The sequence below is a fragment of the Canis lupus genome, chromosome 25, assembly GCF_048164855.1.
Source record: "Canis lupus baileyi chromosome 25, mCanLup2.hap1, whole genome shotgun sequence".
Lineage (NCBI taxonomy): Eukaryota > Metazoa > Chordata > Mammalia > Carnivora > Canidae > Canis > Canis lupus.
In genome coordinates, this window is record NC_132862.1 from 2,746,839 (window position 1) to 2,763,339 (window position 16,501).

A 16,501-nucleotide genomic window follows, 5' to 3' on the forward strand; every position below is an offset into this window, starting at 1 on the left:
TTTATGTCCAGAATCAGCACGACCATCATCTCCAATCAGGACAGGGGCCTGGGCGTACTCATGGCTCCCCCAACCCCCAGGAAGCGGCTGTGTCTACACAGGCTGTGTCTACACAGGGGCCCTCAGTGAAGCTTGCACCTCGACACGGAGCCCATTGGGTGTGCGTGTGACCGAGGAACGGGGTCAGAGGGCAGAGGTGCGATGACCAGCAGGGTAATAGAGAAAGGTTTCCTGGAAGACTCACGACCTTGTAGCTCGCAGCATTTACCAAGAAATGAATCCCACATAATCCTCGGATGCTCAGCCCTTCCAGCTGAGACAAGAGGGGAGCAAGAGCCGGTTCTTTCTTGGAGCTCTGGCAGATATGTGAGCCAGCCAACACTCAGCCGTGCCTCCCGCGGAAGGACTCCAACCCCCCCAACCCCGGCCACTAGGCTGGAATCAGCCCCTCCCTCCCTCACCCCAGGCCTACGTGCTTGGGTGTCTCCAGCCCATAACCCACGGAGTTCCCAGTCTACACACGAGTCTGTGAAGATGTATTCCTAGGGCCAGGTGGAGGGGCTAGAAGTACCCCCTGTGCTCCCAGAAATGATTTGCCCTCCCTCACCCCGGGATGTAAGTGGCTCGTGCACCCTGAGAGGAGAAAGAGGGCAAAAGGTGAGGCCCCGGGCGGGGGGATGGGGAGAGCTATTTTTAGCCCAGCCTGGGTCAGCATCTGCTTGTGGCTGGTCAGCAAACAGGTCCATCAAAGGAGTCATCATTGAGAACAAAGGCAGTCAAGAGACTTGCTCTTGGAAGGGTTTACGGGCTCCGATCTGCAGGCTCGAGGCACCTCTTGACTCGGTCCACTGTCCACCCAGCAAAGCCACCGCGGGTCCCGGCCCAAAGGGATGAGGGCAAAGCAGCTTGGCTGTCAGGGCAACCGCATGAGCTCCCCACCTCCTCTCACAACATGGGTCCTCAGAGGGGAGGAAGAGATGTCATTTCAAACACTGCTGACCTCCTTCCTCCCATGTCCAGCACCCTTCATCCTTCCTGGTGGGCGCATCCCTGCCGGGACCCTAAAGAGCCACACGCCCCCATAACAGATCCCAGCTCAGCCTAGACATCTCTGGACCTTCTGTCCACCCATGGCTTCTCCCCCTTGCCCACTGGCCAAATGTTGGCACCCCTGTATGCATGCCACCCTCCCCTACCTCCAAATAGCTCAGTCTCCGCTGGACTCCCAGAACCCAGCAATGTCGGTGTGCGGTAAGAATTTGCTGAACGAGGGACGCCTGGGTGGCTCAGTGGTTGAGCATCTGCCTTTGGGTCAGGGCCTGATCCTGGAGACCCAGGATCGAGTCCCACGTCGGGCTCCCTGCATGGAGCCTGCTTCTCCCTCTGCCTGTGTCTCTGCCTCCCTCTCTGTTTCTTGAATGTGAATGAATAAATAAAAATCTTAAAAAAAAAAAAAAAAGAATTTTCTGAATGAACGAAAGAATGCATGATTACCCAGTCTAGTCTCCAAATGGGAGCCGGCCTCCTTTCTCATGTCCTCCCAACCCTACCCCACACTCCCCCAGTCCTGCTTCAACCCACCTCCAAGTAGTCTTCCCCAATTCATCTCTGTAGCTCTGGGAAATTCCATGCTCCCAATCCTGCCCCCCTACTAGTCCCCCAGCAACGAGGCCCAGAACTCTGGAGAATAGTCTTGGGTGTCTCATGGACTCTCGGACTCAGTTTCTCCTACATCCCATCTAGCATGCCCTGGCTTGTCTTCCTAGGAATATCCAAAGTGCAAAGATTATGCTACCTCCCAAACCTCCACCTCCACTGCCACCCCTGACTAGACTCTGGGTAGGAACAGGTCAGGAGAGGCTGAGATTGACAGTGGAGAATGGGATGTGCTTCAGAGAGACAGAGGCAGGCGGAGAAGCCTCCCAGAACAACAGGGGGCTTGGGACATGCAGCCTGAGGCCAGGTCACAGGTCTGGGGCCCACAGCCCGGTGATGCCCCTTCCAGAGAAGGCTCAGGGAACAGGCTCCCCCCAGTCACTGTGCCCATTCCCAGTGGTCAGAGCGTGGAGCCCAGCTGAGGCTTCCAGGACCCCTTCCCTTTCTCTGCTTCCAGTAGCAATGGGAGGGGGAGAGGCAATGAGGAAGCTTGTTAACAGCTTTGAAGATGAAACAGGCCTGTGGCTGTGGATTGTTGACACAGCTACCCTGAAGAGGCAAGCCGGGTTGGCTCTTAAGAGGCCGGGATGATGCCAAGCCAATAAAATGCAGCTATTGTCACCCTGCTGCCCCTTTTAATGCCAGTGCCCGTGGTGCATAAAAGGGCCTGCCACAGCCCAGGGAGTACAAGCCTCTGGCTCCTTCCTCTGCCAGCTTCTCCACTGTCCAGACACCTTCCCGTCTCCAGCATGACCTGTGGCTTCAGCAACGTGGGCTGCGGATTCGGCCCCAGGACCTTGAGCTGCGCCTCGGCCTGCGGGCCCCGGCCCGGCCGCTGCTGCATCACGGCCGCCCCCTACCGCGGCGTCTCCTGCTACCGCGGCCTCACCGGGGGCTTCGGAAGCCGCAGCGTCTGCGGGGCCTTCCGCGCTGGCTCCTGCGGCCGCAGCTTCGGCTACCGCTCGGGCGGCGTGTGCGGGCCCAGCCCGCCCTGCATCACCACCGTGTCGGTCAACGAGAGCCTCCTGACGCCCCTCAACCTGGAGATCGACCCCAACGCGCAGTGCGTCAAGCACGAGGAGAAGGAGCAGATCAAGTGCCTCAACAGCAGGTTCGCCGCCTTCATCGACAAGGTGGGTGTCCCTGGTCACCCTTCCCGGGCCCCACCCATGCTCACACTCAGGCCAGGCACCGAGGAGGGAGTCAGAGCCGTTTGTTTGCCCATAGACAACCCCCCCCAACCCGTCCAGTCCAAAAGGAAGAGTCAGTCATGCGCCCAGGACATGGACGGAAGGACGAGAATAGGATCGGGGCTGCCGGTCTGACGGGGAGGGCACCCAGGAAACCTGTAAGCAGGAAGCAGAAGCAGCAACGTCTCCTGGGGAGCACAGGGCTGTCGCGGGGGGATGCGACCCGTTTGCAGTCAAACAGCTGTTCCTGCAGGAAGGCAGGCCCCCTCCACCGCCCCGTGCCGAGGGCAGGCCTGCGAGTTAACGCTGCAGACGGCCTGGGGTGTCCTGGGTCAGGGTCACAGGCGCCGTTTCTCCGCCAGGTGGTTCCCCGGCCGTTGAGCAGGGGCCCAGGATGCTTTGGTGCTTTGTCCGGGTCTGGGGCTCGGGATCCAGGGATGAACAGTGGCTACAGTCCCCACCCTCTGGGCCTCGTGCGGAGCAGACAGGAAATGGTCAGGACACGTCGTAAGCCACCTGCAGGTGCCAGTGTCCGGTGCAAGTCTGCAGCCACCTCCCCCAGCAAATTGGGGAAACGGGGCAGTGGCACGAGGGACAGAGGGAGAGGACTCCCAGGCAGGAAGGACCCAACAAGTCTGAAATTCCTAACAACAGGAAGCACCACGGAGGGCATAGGAAAGGACTGGTCAGGGCTGTGGCAACGTTTCTAGACGAGGGGATCGGGAGGAGGAGGAGGGCCAGCCGGGCCAGCCTGGCGGCAGGCAGAGGGACATCCCATTTTCCTGGGGCCCAATGGTCCATCGTTATTGTTATAGTGAGAGAAGAGCCCCCGGAGGGGGGGTGCAAACGGTCAGAGTGTGAGTCTTCCCTCTGCTACTGTGACACCTTAGGGGACACCTCAGGTCCCTGGACCTCCAGTTCCACGTCTGTAAAAGGAAAAGGGTCGGTGCCCAGAGCATTCTCGCACTAATGTCCCAAGGGGAGCTATTATCCTAATTGCACGGTTGCTGCAAGGTCTCCATAATTGGCACAGGCCTTATTTTTCACCTTTTGCAGGCTGCCTTTCTAGAAAGGGCGGCCCGCTCATCTGCATGCTGACGGCCGCACCTGACCTTGTGTAGCCGCTGCCCAGCACGCAGGCGCCCTTTCATGCCAGGGCTCATTAAAGCCACTTGGTGAGGAGAGCATGAACCTCCCGCCTGGCGGAGGGGAGACATGCCCTGCCCGAGGACGTGCTCTTAGCAAGTAGCAGCAGAACCTGGACTCTGTGTAGTTTGGCTCTTCTCATGGCACCAGGTAATTGCCTAGAAAAGACTGTAGCGAGCTCTCAGGAAGGACTTCCAGATGCGCCGATCAAGCCCTGCTGTGGCTTTGACATACACCTGCTACGTCTTAGAGTTGGGGACCCGCAGGTCCTGGGGCTGGGACCCGGCCTCCCCACCTCTTCCCCACCCCCCCTCCCCTCCCACCCTCACCCCGATCCTGTAAGAAGAGATTCTCAGGCTCTGCCTCTGGGTGGCAGGTGCGCTTCCTGGAGCAGCAGAACAAGCTGCTGGAGACCAAGTGGCAGTTCTACCAGAACCGCAAGTGCTGCGAGAGCAACCTGGAGCCCCTGTTCGAGGGCTACATCGAGACGCTGAGGCGGGAGGCCGAGTGCGTGGAGGCCGACAGCGGGAGGCTGGCCTCCGAGCTCAACCACGTCCAGGAGGTGATGGAGGGCTACAAGAAGAAGTGAGTGCTGGAAGGCGCCGGCGCGGGAAAGGGTTTGAAGGAAGCTCCCAGCACTTGGGGGGGGGGGCGGGCAGCAGGGGCATGTCTGGGTCTGAGGCCGGGCCTCTGCCCGAGGCTGGGAAAGAACCTGCACTCTCTGCCTTCCCCAAGGCTCGCGCGGCCTGCGGAGGGTGCTGGCCCCCTGGGGGACAGAGCTCCCCCTGCCTTCCTATCAGCGGGTCCGGGAATGATGTCTCCCTTCCTCCGTCGTCACATCCTTAGGCCTCTCAACTAGCAGTGTCTGCAGGGTGCCGGCCGGACGCGGAGAAGGCTGCCAGCAATCCAGGGGCGGGCAGTAGCTGTAGTGCCCGTCCTGGGGGGCTTCCCGTCTGCCGGGAGGCAGGCGTGGCCGAGTCACGGACATAGGCCATCAGTTAGAGAGTGTGACACGTGACGTGGAGGGTGCACACCGGGTACTCTCCGTGTAAGAAGCTGGTTCCCGGGGGGCCGAGTGGCTTCCTTCAGCAACACTCTCTGCCCTGAACTTCCCAGGCCACCGTGCTCCCCACGTCGGGCTCTGAGCTGGCCGGGGCCCCCCAGCCCCCCAGCAGGAAGAAGTGGCAGGTTGACTCCTGGTTGGCTGAGTCCAGGAGAGGAGTGACAGAGGGGGGCACCCCACGACCTGGAGCAAAGCCAGGGGCAAGGGGCAGGGGTCAGAAGAGAGGAAATGCAGATGGGGGTGAGGACACAGGCACCTCCCACTCCCTGGCCCTCTGCACACGCACGTGCACATGCACACACATGTACACGCTCAAGTTCCGGCTCTCGCCTCCCATCCCCACTGAGGAGCTCAGGGGTGATATGCACGTGGGGACTTCAGCTCCCTGCTGGACCTCAGCAGGCCTGGCCAGGATTTCATCCTGCCCCATTTCATTCGGAGGTGGGGGGTGACCAGGGAGGGGGTCTGGGGATCAAGCTCCTCGGCACACACGCTTCGGGGCCAAGCAGAGAGGTGCTCAGACGGGCTCCTGTCCTTCCCGCCCACCTCAGGTATGAAGAAGAAGTTGCACTTCGGGCCACCGCTGAGAACGAGTTTGTGGCCCTAAAGAAGGTGAGTGCCCGAGGCCCAGCCCCCACCCTGAGTCCCCGGCCACCCCTCCTGGCTGCCCCGCCAAGGCCACCCTGCCTCGCGGTGCCCTGAGCACGGCTGGCCTCACAGCCCTCTGAACCCCACGCAGGAGGTGGACTGCGCCTACCTCCGCAAGTCAGACCTGGAGGCCAACGCCGAGGCCCTGACCGAGGAGATCGACTTCCTGCGGCGCCTGTATGAGGAGGTGAGGGGCCGTGGTCCAGGCAGAGAACTGGCAGCCAGCCTGGAAGAGGGGGCCCTGGCCTGGGACTGGTTGGCCTGGGATTGGGCTGAGGCCTGCAGTCCATGGGGCTATAGTGGGAGCAGGGGCGGGAGACCAGGGAGGGTTGGGTCCACACGTGCTGGGAGAGGCTGGGGTGCAAACAAGATCTTCCATCCTCCCCCCGCCCCCGCAGGAGATCCGCGTCCTCCACGCCCACATCTCAGACACCTCGGTCATCGTCAAGATGGACAACAGCCGGGACCTGAACATGGACTGCATCGTGGCCGAGATCAAGGCCCAGTACGACGACATCGCCAGCCGCAGCCGGGCTGAGGCCGAGTCCTGGTACCGCAGCAAGGTCGGGGCCCAGCCTCCCCCTGCCACAGCCCCAGAAGGAGGGATGCTGAAAGGGCTTTGGGATTTGTCCAGCTGGGATGGACGAGGGAGGGGCAGGCAGCCCTCGGGTTGGGGTGGCAGTTGTGCAAGGTGTGGGGCTCAGCGGGATGACCCGTCCTGAGCCTCAGGAGCCCCTGTGCCCCCCCTACACACACACAGTGTGAGGAGATGAAGGCCACAGTGATCCGGCACGGGGAGACCCTGCGCCGCACCAAGGAGGAGATCAACGAGCTCAACCGCATGATCCAGAGGCTGACGGCCGAGGTCGAGAACGCCAAGTGCCAGGTAGGGCTCACGTTGAGCGTCCCAGGGCCGCCCAGGCAGTGTGTGCCCCAGGGACCACCCCACTCACGCCCCAGCCCATGTGCCTGGCTAGAGGCCCTGGTTGTGGCCCTTGGGGGTCCCGGCTGATAAAAGGAGAGGCCTTTTCCTGGGGGGGGGGGGAGGTGTAGATGGGAGCGACCAGACACATCCAGGAAATGGAGAGAGAGACCCGGGACCATAGCACCCTGTTCTCTGCGCCCCCAGAACACCAAGCTGGAGGCCGCCGTGACGCAGGCGGAGCAGCAGGGCGAGGCGGCCCTCACCGACGCCCGCTGCAAGCTGGCCGAGCTGGAGGCCGCCCTGCAGAAGGCCAAGCAGGACATGGCCTGCCTGGTCAAGGAGTACCAGGAGGTGATGAACTCCAAGCTGGGCCTGGACATCGAGATCGCCACCTACAGGCGGCTGCTGGAGGGCGAGGAGCACAGGTGAGGCCCAACCCAGCCTCCCCAGGAATTACACCTGCGTCGATCTGCCCATATCCCAATCAGCCCCGAGAACTGACCCCAGGCCAGACTCTGGGGTCTTGGAATCCCAGATCTGAAAAGACTGAACCTTGGACATAGCATACAGCAGGGGGAAAAATGAAGACTAGTGTCACTGTGAGGTCTTGAGTCCCAGAGAACCCAGGTCCTTGCTAGGACAGCAGCTGGACACCTAGACAGACACCCACTCTCATTCCTCAAGTCACGCCATCCCCAAGTCTTGCACAGTCTCCCTGCCTGGTTTCTAGGAGGTCACCTTGCCCAGCGGCAGGCCAAACTGGCCAAACTGGGACCCTGGCCTCATGTGACTGCCCCGCAGAGCCTTCCCCTTCCACGTGTGCCATGTGCGGTTGTTCAGGTTGTGCCCTGCACAAAGGCAGCCAGCCGAGGAGCCTTGGAGCCTTTTAAGAGCTCAATCCAGCCCATACTCTGCTTGCCAAACACAGTGTGGCCTGACATTGCTGCAGTGGCCCGAACGGTGCTTTTGAAAAGTTACACGAAGGCGTGAATAGAGGCCGGAAATAGACCTGAGATGGTCCGTTCCGGTGCGCAGCGGATTCGAGGATCTCACTGTGACTTCTTTTCTCTTCCCCTTTCTTCCCTTTTCCCCACTCAGGCTGTGTGAAGGTGTTGGAGCTGTGAATGTCTGTAAGTATCTTGAGCCCTGGAAGGGAAAATTGTATGTTGGGCGACAAGAATGTTCTGGCTACGAGTGTATAGAAACGCTCTGGGGTGGGGGCAGCGCTTCCAATCATTCGCCCAGTAAATGGGAGTAGGTGGGTAGTGCAGGAGGAGGGACTACGGTTAGCTCGCAGGGAGAACCGGACAGCCTGTCGGGGATCGGGGAAGGGGAAGCACACCAGGTCGCCACAGGAAGGAACCTGTGACGTGAAGCCGAGGCCCAGACAGAGGAAGGGACTTGCCCAAGGTCGCAGAGCAGGAGTCTCAGAAGCCAGGGCTCCTGGCTGTGGGGTCAGGTTCCTTCCACGCCCCCAGAACTACAGCTCGAGGCCCTCTGTGTCCTTCCCTGGAGGGTCAGGCAGGTCAGAGAGGCCACCAGCCCGGCCTCCTGACTTGCCCCGTTCCTGCAGGCGTCAGCAGCTCCCGGGGCGGGGTCGTGTGCGGTGACCTCTGCGTATCGGGCTCCCGGCCCGTGACTGGCAGCGTGTGCAGCGCCCCGTGCACCGGGAACGTGGCGGTGAGCACGGGCATGTGCGCGCCCTGCGGCCCGCTGAACACCACCTGCGGAGGGCGGTGTTAGGCAGCCCCCCCATAGAGCCGGAGAAGCCCCCCTGCCTGCCGGACGCGCCCGCCGCGGGGCTCTCCCCCTCGGGTTCTGAGAAGACACCCCCCGTGGCTCCTCCGCTCACCTCGGCCTGCGGCTGCCTTGGCTGCAGGCCCCTCGCGCAGAGAAGGGCTCTCCTGCCCCCGAAGGAGCACGGCTGATGCCCACCCCCTCCCTGCCTGCCTCTCTGGTCTCTTGTCTCCTGTTGTCCCAATAAACTGGGGGACCCGCCTTCTGTGCTGTGCACCTTGCTTTCCCCTAGCGAGCCCGTGTCCGCCGACCCATGAGCGCCAGTGCCACTTGAGCATCCCAGCCGCACACCTGCGGGGCCTTCCCCAGAGCCGCCCTCCCCCGGCCAGGCAGTGCCCACGGGTGCAGCACCCGGGACCGAGTCACACCTGTCAGCCGGGGAGTCTGGGACTTACTCCTCTGACTGGGTCTGGAGGGAGCCAAGGGAGGCCGGGGCCTCCTGGAAGGCAGTGTGCGGGTGGAGCGTGTGCGTGTGGCCTTAGCCTCCTTCCCCCGCACAGACACCCCGTTTTCTTGGCATCCGTCGCTGTCTCCCGTCCCCACGACCACACGCAGGCACCACTCGGCGGCCGCCCCGGGTCATTCCAGACCCAGCCCGTCCCACGCCCACTGCTGCCCATCAACCAAGGGCAGATGAGACCTTGACACCCACCTCTTGCCCCTCCCGGCCCCGTGGGTGGCACAGCCGGGACAGCCTCCTCGAAAGCCCCGTAGCTGGCGAGAGGACACCGCGCACCCACTTTCTCAGCTCCCCGCGCCCCTGCTCTCCTCCTCAGGCGCCTCAGAGCTTCACTCCCAAGGCTGAGAGGGCTCCCCCGCCCCCTGCGTGGCCCGGACTCCCCCGGTCTCAGTTCAGGAAGAGTCCGGGAGTTCTCAGGAGGAAAACCTTGAGAAGCCCCTAGCCCCATTCAGGAGGAACCAGGCCTGGATCAGCCCTCCGTGGGCCCCAGCCCCACTCCTGCCCACCCATCTCCCCACGCTGTCCTAGGAGCCCCTCCTACCTTCCGTCACACCCTCCTTGCCCAGAGTCTCGGGCCTCCACTGCCTTGTTCTCCTGATTCTGCCTTCTCCCAGGTCCTCAGCAGCTCCCAGGCTGCGCTGCTCCCTGGCTCATGTCCCTCATCCAGACAACCTGGCCCTGGACCGTTCCAGGGCCCTGGGGCCCTTCTCTCACCCCTCTGCACACACGGCCCGGGCAATGACATCAGTCTCTGGCCTTCAGTTGCCCCCACGGTTAATGGGTTAACGGCCTTCCTGGTTCAAATCCTCCACCCGCACTTGTGCCTCCCGACACACCGGCTGCCTGACCTCACTCCCCAGCTTCAGACCCGCTTGCCCCAGTTCCCACTCACATCTCCACTGGGTCTCCCGCAGCTGCCTCTACCCAACAGACCTTCCAGCTGCACTCGCTACTCCACACTCTCCACCGGGACCCCCTCTCTGTCCCCTGGCAAGGTCATCAACACCGTTGCCCAGACCTATGATCTACCCTCAACCTAACCCCCAAGTGCTCTCCTCTTCTACCTCCTAAGCACCCCCACCCAGTCCGTCTCTTTCCTCTGTCTCTCTCCGCCACCACCACCCACATTCTGGCCCCACCATCTTGCCAGAGCGCTGCTGCTCATCCCCCTGCCAACCCACACAACGCGGCAGCCAGGGGGCTTTACAAAGCACCAGTCTGACCTTTCAGCGGGTCCCCACTGCCCTCGGGATGAAGTCCAGACTCCTGAACGTGGTGTACCCCTCTGGTACATACCAGTATCTGGCTCTGACTGGTCTCTGCCTCTCAGCACTCCCCACCGCCTCGGTCTTCCTCCCCTCCTCTGGTTCAAGATGTCCTGAGCATGCGTCAAGTGAGGGCTGGCCCAGGGGCTCTGCAAGGGCCTCTCCATCTGACCTTCTTTCTTGGGCAATGACTCTAAGCTCCGCTCTGGAATCCTAACACTCCCCTCCCAGGGACTTAAGGAAAACACTGTAAGGACTTCCGGTCTTGGCAGGTCATCCAGGTGCCACCGGGGTATCCCAGGGAGACTCCATGCCTTTGGACGCGATGCACCTTCCTTCCACCCTATCAGCTTGAGGTGCCAGACAGGACCGACAGTGCATGCTCTCCAACTACTAGAGCCTCCTTTCCTGAGCCTCTGAGCCCCACCTCCTCTGCCGCCACCGCCACCCCTCCATAAGCAAGAGGTGCAGCCACAGAGAGGCCTGGGCCTTGGTACAAGGAGGAGAGGAGAAGCATGGCTGGAGGATTATTAACCAGGGAAATCTGGTTACTTCCTGAAAATATTGAAGCTGAGGCCTAAAGGAAGAACAGGAGTTGATTTATTCTATCAACAAATAATTATTGAGCACCTAACATGCACCAAGTACTGTTATACAAGCCTGGGTTCATATACGTGATGGAAATCACCACGGATGCCTGTCCTCCAGGAAGTTAATACTTTACAGCAAAAAAGCAAACATAAGTAAGGAGTTAACCAGGAGGAAGAGATGTGTTCTGGACATAGGGGAAGAGCATCCAAAGAGGTGGGCTGGAGAAAGAGCATGGAAACATCCAGGAACTCTATTAAGTCCTCAGGCTGGTGGGGAGGAGGGAGACTGCTCTCTGGAGCCCTCGGAAAGCTTGAGATGAGCCCTTCCTGTCCATACTCTCCTCCATGGCCCACTCCTGCCCCAACCCCAACTCCACCCCAGGAAAGCTTTTATTCGCCCTTGGTCGGGCTTTCCTCATTCACCCAACCTTCTCCCTCCTGCACCCCAGGCCTCCTGCCTCCTGCTATTTAAAGGCTCGGGATGCTGGGCTGTTGTGGTGCCACAGTCACAGAAATAACAACAATGATAACAGCAGCTGTTGAGTATCGGTTATGTGCCGCACTCTGGCCTTTTATCTGTAGGGTCTCATTTAATGCCCTCGTGGCAGCTATCGTCAGAAGCGGCCCCCAGCTACTCACTCCCTCCCTGCGCCAGCCACCCCTCATCTCAGACCTGGAGCTTATTTCCCCTTCCCTGGGTCTGGGCTGGCCCTGCGACTGCTTTGACCAATACGATGCGGTAGAAATGACATCGTGGGGCTTCTGTGCCATCAACCGCACCCCCAGCCTTAGGAGAACCAGCAGCACGTGGAGGGGAGCAGAGGGAGGCTCCTGGCCACCAGCCCCAGCTGAGCCCACACCAAGGTCAACCACGTGAGCGAAGCCATCCTGGACATCCCGGAGCCCCGGCCGATAATAGGAAGCAGAAGAATCATCCAGTCAAACTACACGATCGTGAGGAAGAGCATTGTTTTAAGCCGCTAGGTTGGGGGCTATTTTTGTACAGCAATAGATAAGTGAAGAAACCGGTACCTGGAAGTCGGCGCTACTGTAGGAAAATCTAAACCCCGTGACGTCACGAAACTGTGCCCCACAGAGATCCCGAGATCGAAACTCACAGAAAACGTAAAGCTTGTTCTTCACAGGGAACTGTTTCTCCCTGATCAGCCACTGCGTCTTCTCAGATCCCACTGGCAAATCCACGAGCTGTCTCTGCAGAAGCCTGGACTCCAGGTCAACCGCTAGGGGTCCAGCCTGGGACGCAGCAAGGCCCCGCTTCCTTACCCGAGACAAGGAGCCCGTCCAGTCTGTAGGGCTCTCGGAGCACACCCATAGACCCTTCTCCTTTGTCCTGAGACAACCACTTAACACCTAACGGCAGGAGCTAAATTTTGCCTCCTGCTGATATTAAGTGCCCGCCCCAAAGTGAGCATGGTATGTATGTCCCGTCTACGATTGCTCGGTGCGCGTGCTCCACCTGTTTTCCGACTAGTCATAGGTTCCCCTGCCCTTTCCGTGAAGATGTATATAATCTCAGCTCCTATGATTGTAGACAAACGTGTCCTCTCCCCCTTCAGAGAGGAGGGTTGGAGGCTTGCCATCCCGTCTCCTTGTTTGGCTGCCTCTCGAATAGACCTTTTCCTTGCTGCGTGCTCTGTGTCTCAACGGTCGGCTTTGCGGCTCGTTGGGCAAACGAACTTGAGTTTGGTTACAACTGGTTTGGGGACCGGGCACCAGGCTGACTCTGGATGTCCTTAAGGAGGTCATTGGTGAAGGCTGCTGGAAGGACAATGAGGAAGTTATTAGTAGATGCTGTAAAAGGTGACACGTGTTACGTAGTGGTGACGGGTTTGGCAGTACTCTGGCCTGTGGTGACAAGGAAGACAAAAAAGGACATCGAATGGATTTGTGGACCTGGCTAAGGTTTCCAGGAGAATGATGAGAATGCCACTGGCTTCCCCCAGCCGCCTACGATAAAATATAAGAGGAAAAAATAAAAAAATAAAATATAAGAGGAGACAGAGGGCTAGAGAAGGAAATGATTAGCTTCTTAGCACAATTCAGAAGAATAATGGAGACGGAGACGGTCTTTCCAATCGGCCAAAGGTTCTCAGGGTAAGAAAGGGCCTCAGAGGGACATTTGGGTGGCTCAGTGGTTGAGCATCTGCCTTTGGCTCAGGCCATGATCCCGGGGTCCTGGGATCGAGTCCCATGTCGGGCTCCCTGCATGGAGCCTGCTTCTCCCTCTGCCTGTGTCTCTGCCTCTCTCTGCGTGTCTCTCGTGAATAAATACATAAAATCTGATGAAAATGAAAGAAAAGAAAGAAAGAAAGAAAGAAAGAAAGAAAGAAAGAAAGAAAGAACGAGCAAGCCTCAGAGCAAAGATCGCACACAAAGCACTGCTAGTAAACCATGCCCTCATGTCAAAGTCAAAGACTGCAGCTGTTGGACCCTTCGCTGAGATCTCAGAAAGACTTAATTCAGAGTCTCTTAGACTCACTCAGCCGACCAAAAGTTTTCTGAGAATCTTGAAGGCAACTTTATAGATCCTCCTCCTAAGCAGCAGGGCTTCCGAGAATCTTCGGTGTCGTCCCCAAGCATTAGGACTCACAGCCCAAGGGTGAGAGGACCCTATCTCAAAAATATTTATGGGGATAGCTTTTTATCTAAGGAAGTCTGCTATCATTTGATACACCAGAAACAACATTTTTATAAAGAATTTTAGCAGTTCTCACCTGAAGGAACAGAAATGGCTCAAAATGGAAATGAGCCTCTGGGCACCTGCCCTCCTACAGACAGGAAGCAGGCTAAGAAAACATGGCCCACTTATCATGGAAAAGGAAGAATAATTCAGAAAAGGGAACCAAGATTCCAAAGGATAGAGCCAAGAACAGAGGACGACCACTTCTAGGGAACAAAAGTAGGCACTGATGAAACACGCTCCCTGCCCCTACAACGGGAGGGGTTAGCAGTGCCTGCCTGACTCTACTCAGAACTGCTTTGAACCCGCGACTTCTAAGTGCCCCCAGCTTTTCCTCCCTCTAACGGGAGCGACTAATGTGGCGATGCGATCCCTATCCTGCCGTACGTGACAGGTGTGTGGTGGCCATAAAAACACGGGCCTTCAGACTGAGGTAAACCACGGCGGGGAGCTGCAACAAGGGAACCACGTCCCAAGAGCCTGTGCATACTCGGATCTGATCCAAATAGTGAGATCCTGAACCTCAAGTTGATGCCACAACACGATGAAACTTTGCAGGATTTGGGAGGGGGCGAGCACACGTTCTTTGCAGGGGAGACATGAAGGGTTGTGGCCAGCAAGTGCGCCGCGGGACCAATCATTCTTTCTTCCCTGCACAAGAAGCCATCAAGAGATGGAGCCCGATTCCCCTTCCCTTGAATCAAACCTGTGACAGGTTTGGCCGATAGAACATGGTGGAAGTGACCTTCTGAGGTCAGGCCTGTAGGGGACTGGTAATTTCTGCTTCCTTGCTTCATTCTTCTAGGAACTGTTCCTGCGGGGAAGCCCAAGGAGCACATGGCGGAGGTTCATACAGAAGAGAACCAAGTCCCTGTAAGCCAATCATCAATTTATGGTCTCTCAGCTCCCGATTCATATCCATCATTGCCCGCTCTGTGGACATTTAGACGGGCCTTTTAAGTGCTTTTCATCAGCTGACACGACATTGGGCTTTGTCAGTAGAGGGTGCTGGAAAGACGGTGCAGGAGGAAGGGGGTTTCCTTCCAGGTTCCAGTGTCCTCCTCTTGGCAGATTCCTGCAGCACCACGTCTCTCCAGAACTCAGCTCAATACCTCTCGCTGGGCTCCCAGCCATGTGCGAGGAGACTGTTTTGGACCTCACAGACATCCTACACCCCACACAGCAGCACAGAAAGGAGAGGAACTTCCCAGCAAGCCCACAATCATGAGCGATGGGGAATCATGGTCTCCCGCTATCAGAACACAGAGCATTCCTAGGAAACATTTCATAAGCTGATGTGACATTAAGTGAAGAAGTGTTAGGGGAGGTGGGCGGGGGGTGGGGGTGAGTGGGTGACGGGCACTGAGGGGGACACTTGACGGGATGAGCACTGGGTGTTATTCTGTATGTTGGTAAATTGAACACCAATAAAAAATTAATTTATTAAAAAAAGAATAATTCAAAAAAAAAGTGAAGAAGTGTTTACCACTAATGTATATGGAAAAATTTTATAAGCATCCCAGACTCAAAAACAAAACAAACAAAAAAAAAAAAACAAAAAAAAAAAAACCAGCCCCTGTTAGGCTTTTCTGCTACCTTAGGATACATTTTGCAAAGAGTGTGCAAAATAAACGGAGATAAAGCCCAGATGCTCTCAGACGTGGTTCAAAGCTCTAACAGCTTGATGCTAACAGGAGATGCTGAGTATAGTTCCCGGGAGGGGGCTCAGGGGGCACCCCTCTTGCTGCTGGGTTGTGCGCCGCCCCTGTAACAGCTGGCTGTAAAACACGTGCTGAATGCTATATTTGCTTTTCACCCTTTTTTTTCCCTTTCAATCAGTGAAAACAAGTACTACTGTCTATGTCCTTTGTAAAAGGGAAACCGTGTAACACAGACTTTCAAAACGCAGAGGATGCCCGTATTGTGTTAAGCCTCTAAATTTCTTCGGAGGGCTTTGTCACAAGCAACAAATATCTGACTACAGTCCAGCAGGTGTCATTATTCCATTTACAGATGAAAAAGCTACAGGTGAATGAGGTTAGTGACTTGCCCCATTACGGAGGAAGTAAATGGCTGAACCAACATTCAAACATAGGTCTGTATTAACAACATCCTTTTTTTTTTTAAGATTGTATTTATTTATTCATGAGAGAGAGAGAAGTAGAGACACAGGCAGAGGGAGAAGCAGGCTCCACGCTGGGAGCCCGATGTGGGACTCGATCCCGGGTCTCCAGGATCACGACCTGGGCTGAAGGCGGCGCTGAACCGCTGAGCCCTTAACAACATCCTTTTAAATACATAATCTCACTTTGGAAGCCAGAAGGGACCTTAGGAATATTATCCAATCGCCTTCACTGTATAGCCAAAGTAACTGAAGCTCAGACCATAGAAGGATTTTGCCCTAAGCCCCACGTCTGGGAAGTGGCAGGGTCAAGACTCTGAATTAGGAGCCTCCTCCTGCCTCTGAGCCCAATGCCCTTCCTCTCCCCCCACATGGCTTGTCTCACACTCCTTCCTTCCATTGTCATCTTCACGCCTTTCCTCTGCTCCTTCCCGTCCAGGAATGCCCCGGGGAGAGGGGAACAAAATCACCCCAGTTGAGAATGCCTAAGGCATAGTTGGTCGTTTCTAGAGACATTTTTGAAAAAAAAATAAATAAAGAAAAATAAATAAAATAAAAAATAAAAAAGATAGAGACATTTTTGGTTGTCACAATTGGTGGGGGCGGGGGTAGAGGCGTGGCCCGGGCGTCCGGTGGGCAGATGCCAGTGATGCTGCCAAGCATCCTACAACGCACAGGACAGACCCCCAACAAAGACTGCACCAGCCCCAAATGCCAGTACTGCTGAAGCTGAGACACCTTGGTCTAGAGAAATCCACGATCACACCAGATGCCGCGCGTCCATGCTGTTCTTTCGTTTTCCCAAGGCTTAGGTGGCTCAAGGCCAGAGGGGCAGCAGTGCTAGCAGGTAAGTGGATGGAGGGGTCCTGAGGAAATCCCTGGCCGGGAGCTCCTATCATAGGGCGGCCCTGGCACTTTCAAGACTCTGAGGCACCAGG

At 57.6% G+C, this 16,501-nt stretch overlaps 1 protein-coding gene across 1 annotated transcript; it reads left to right on the top strand.

Moving 5' to 3' along the window:
- Window positions 1-2,390: 2,390 nt before the first annotated feature.
- On the top strand, window positions 2,391-8,626 carry LOC140616788 (keratin, type II microfibrillar, component 7C). The gene is made up of 9 exons (XM_072797540.1): window positions 2,391-2,789; window positions 4,369-4,577; window positions 5,607-5,667; window positions 5,795-5,890; window positions 6,102-6,266; window positions 6,464-6,589; window positions 6,833-7,053; window positions 7,727-7,758; window positions 8,202-8,626. The coding sequence occupies exons 1-9, from the start codon at window positions 2,406-2,408 to the stop codon at window positions 8,369-8,371; spliced, it is 1,464 nt and encodes a 487-aa protein (XP_072653641.1). The 5' UTR covers window positions 2,391-2,405; the 3' UTR covers window positions 8,372-8,626.
- Window positions 8,627-16,501: the final 7,875 nt, after the last annotated feature.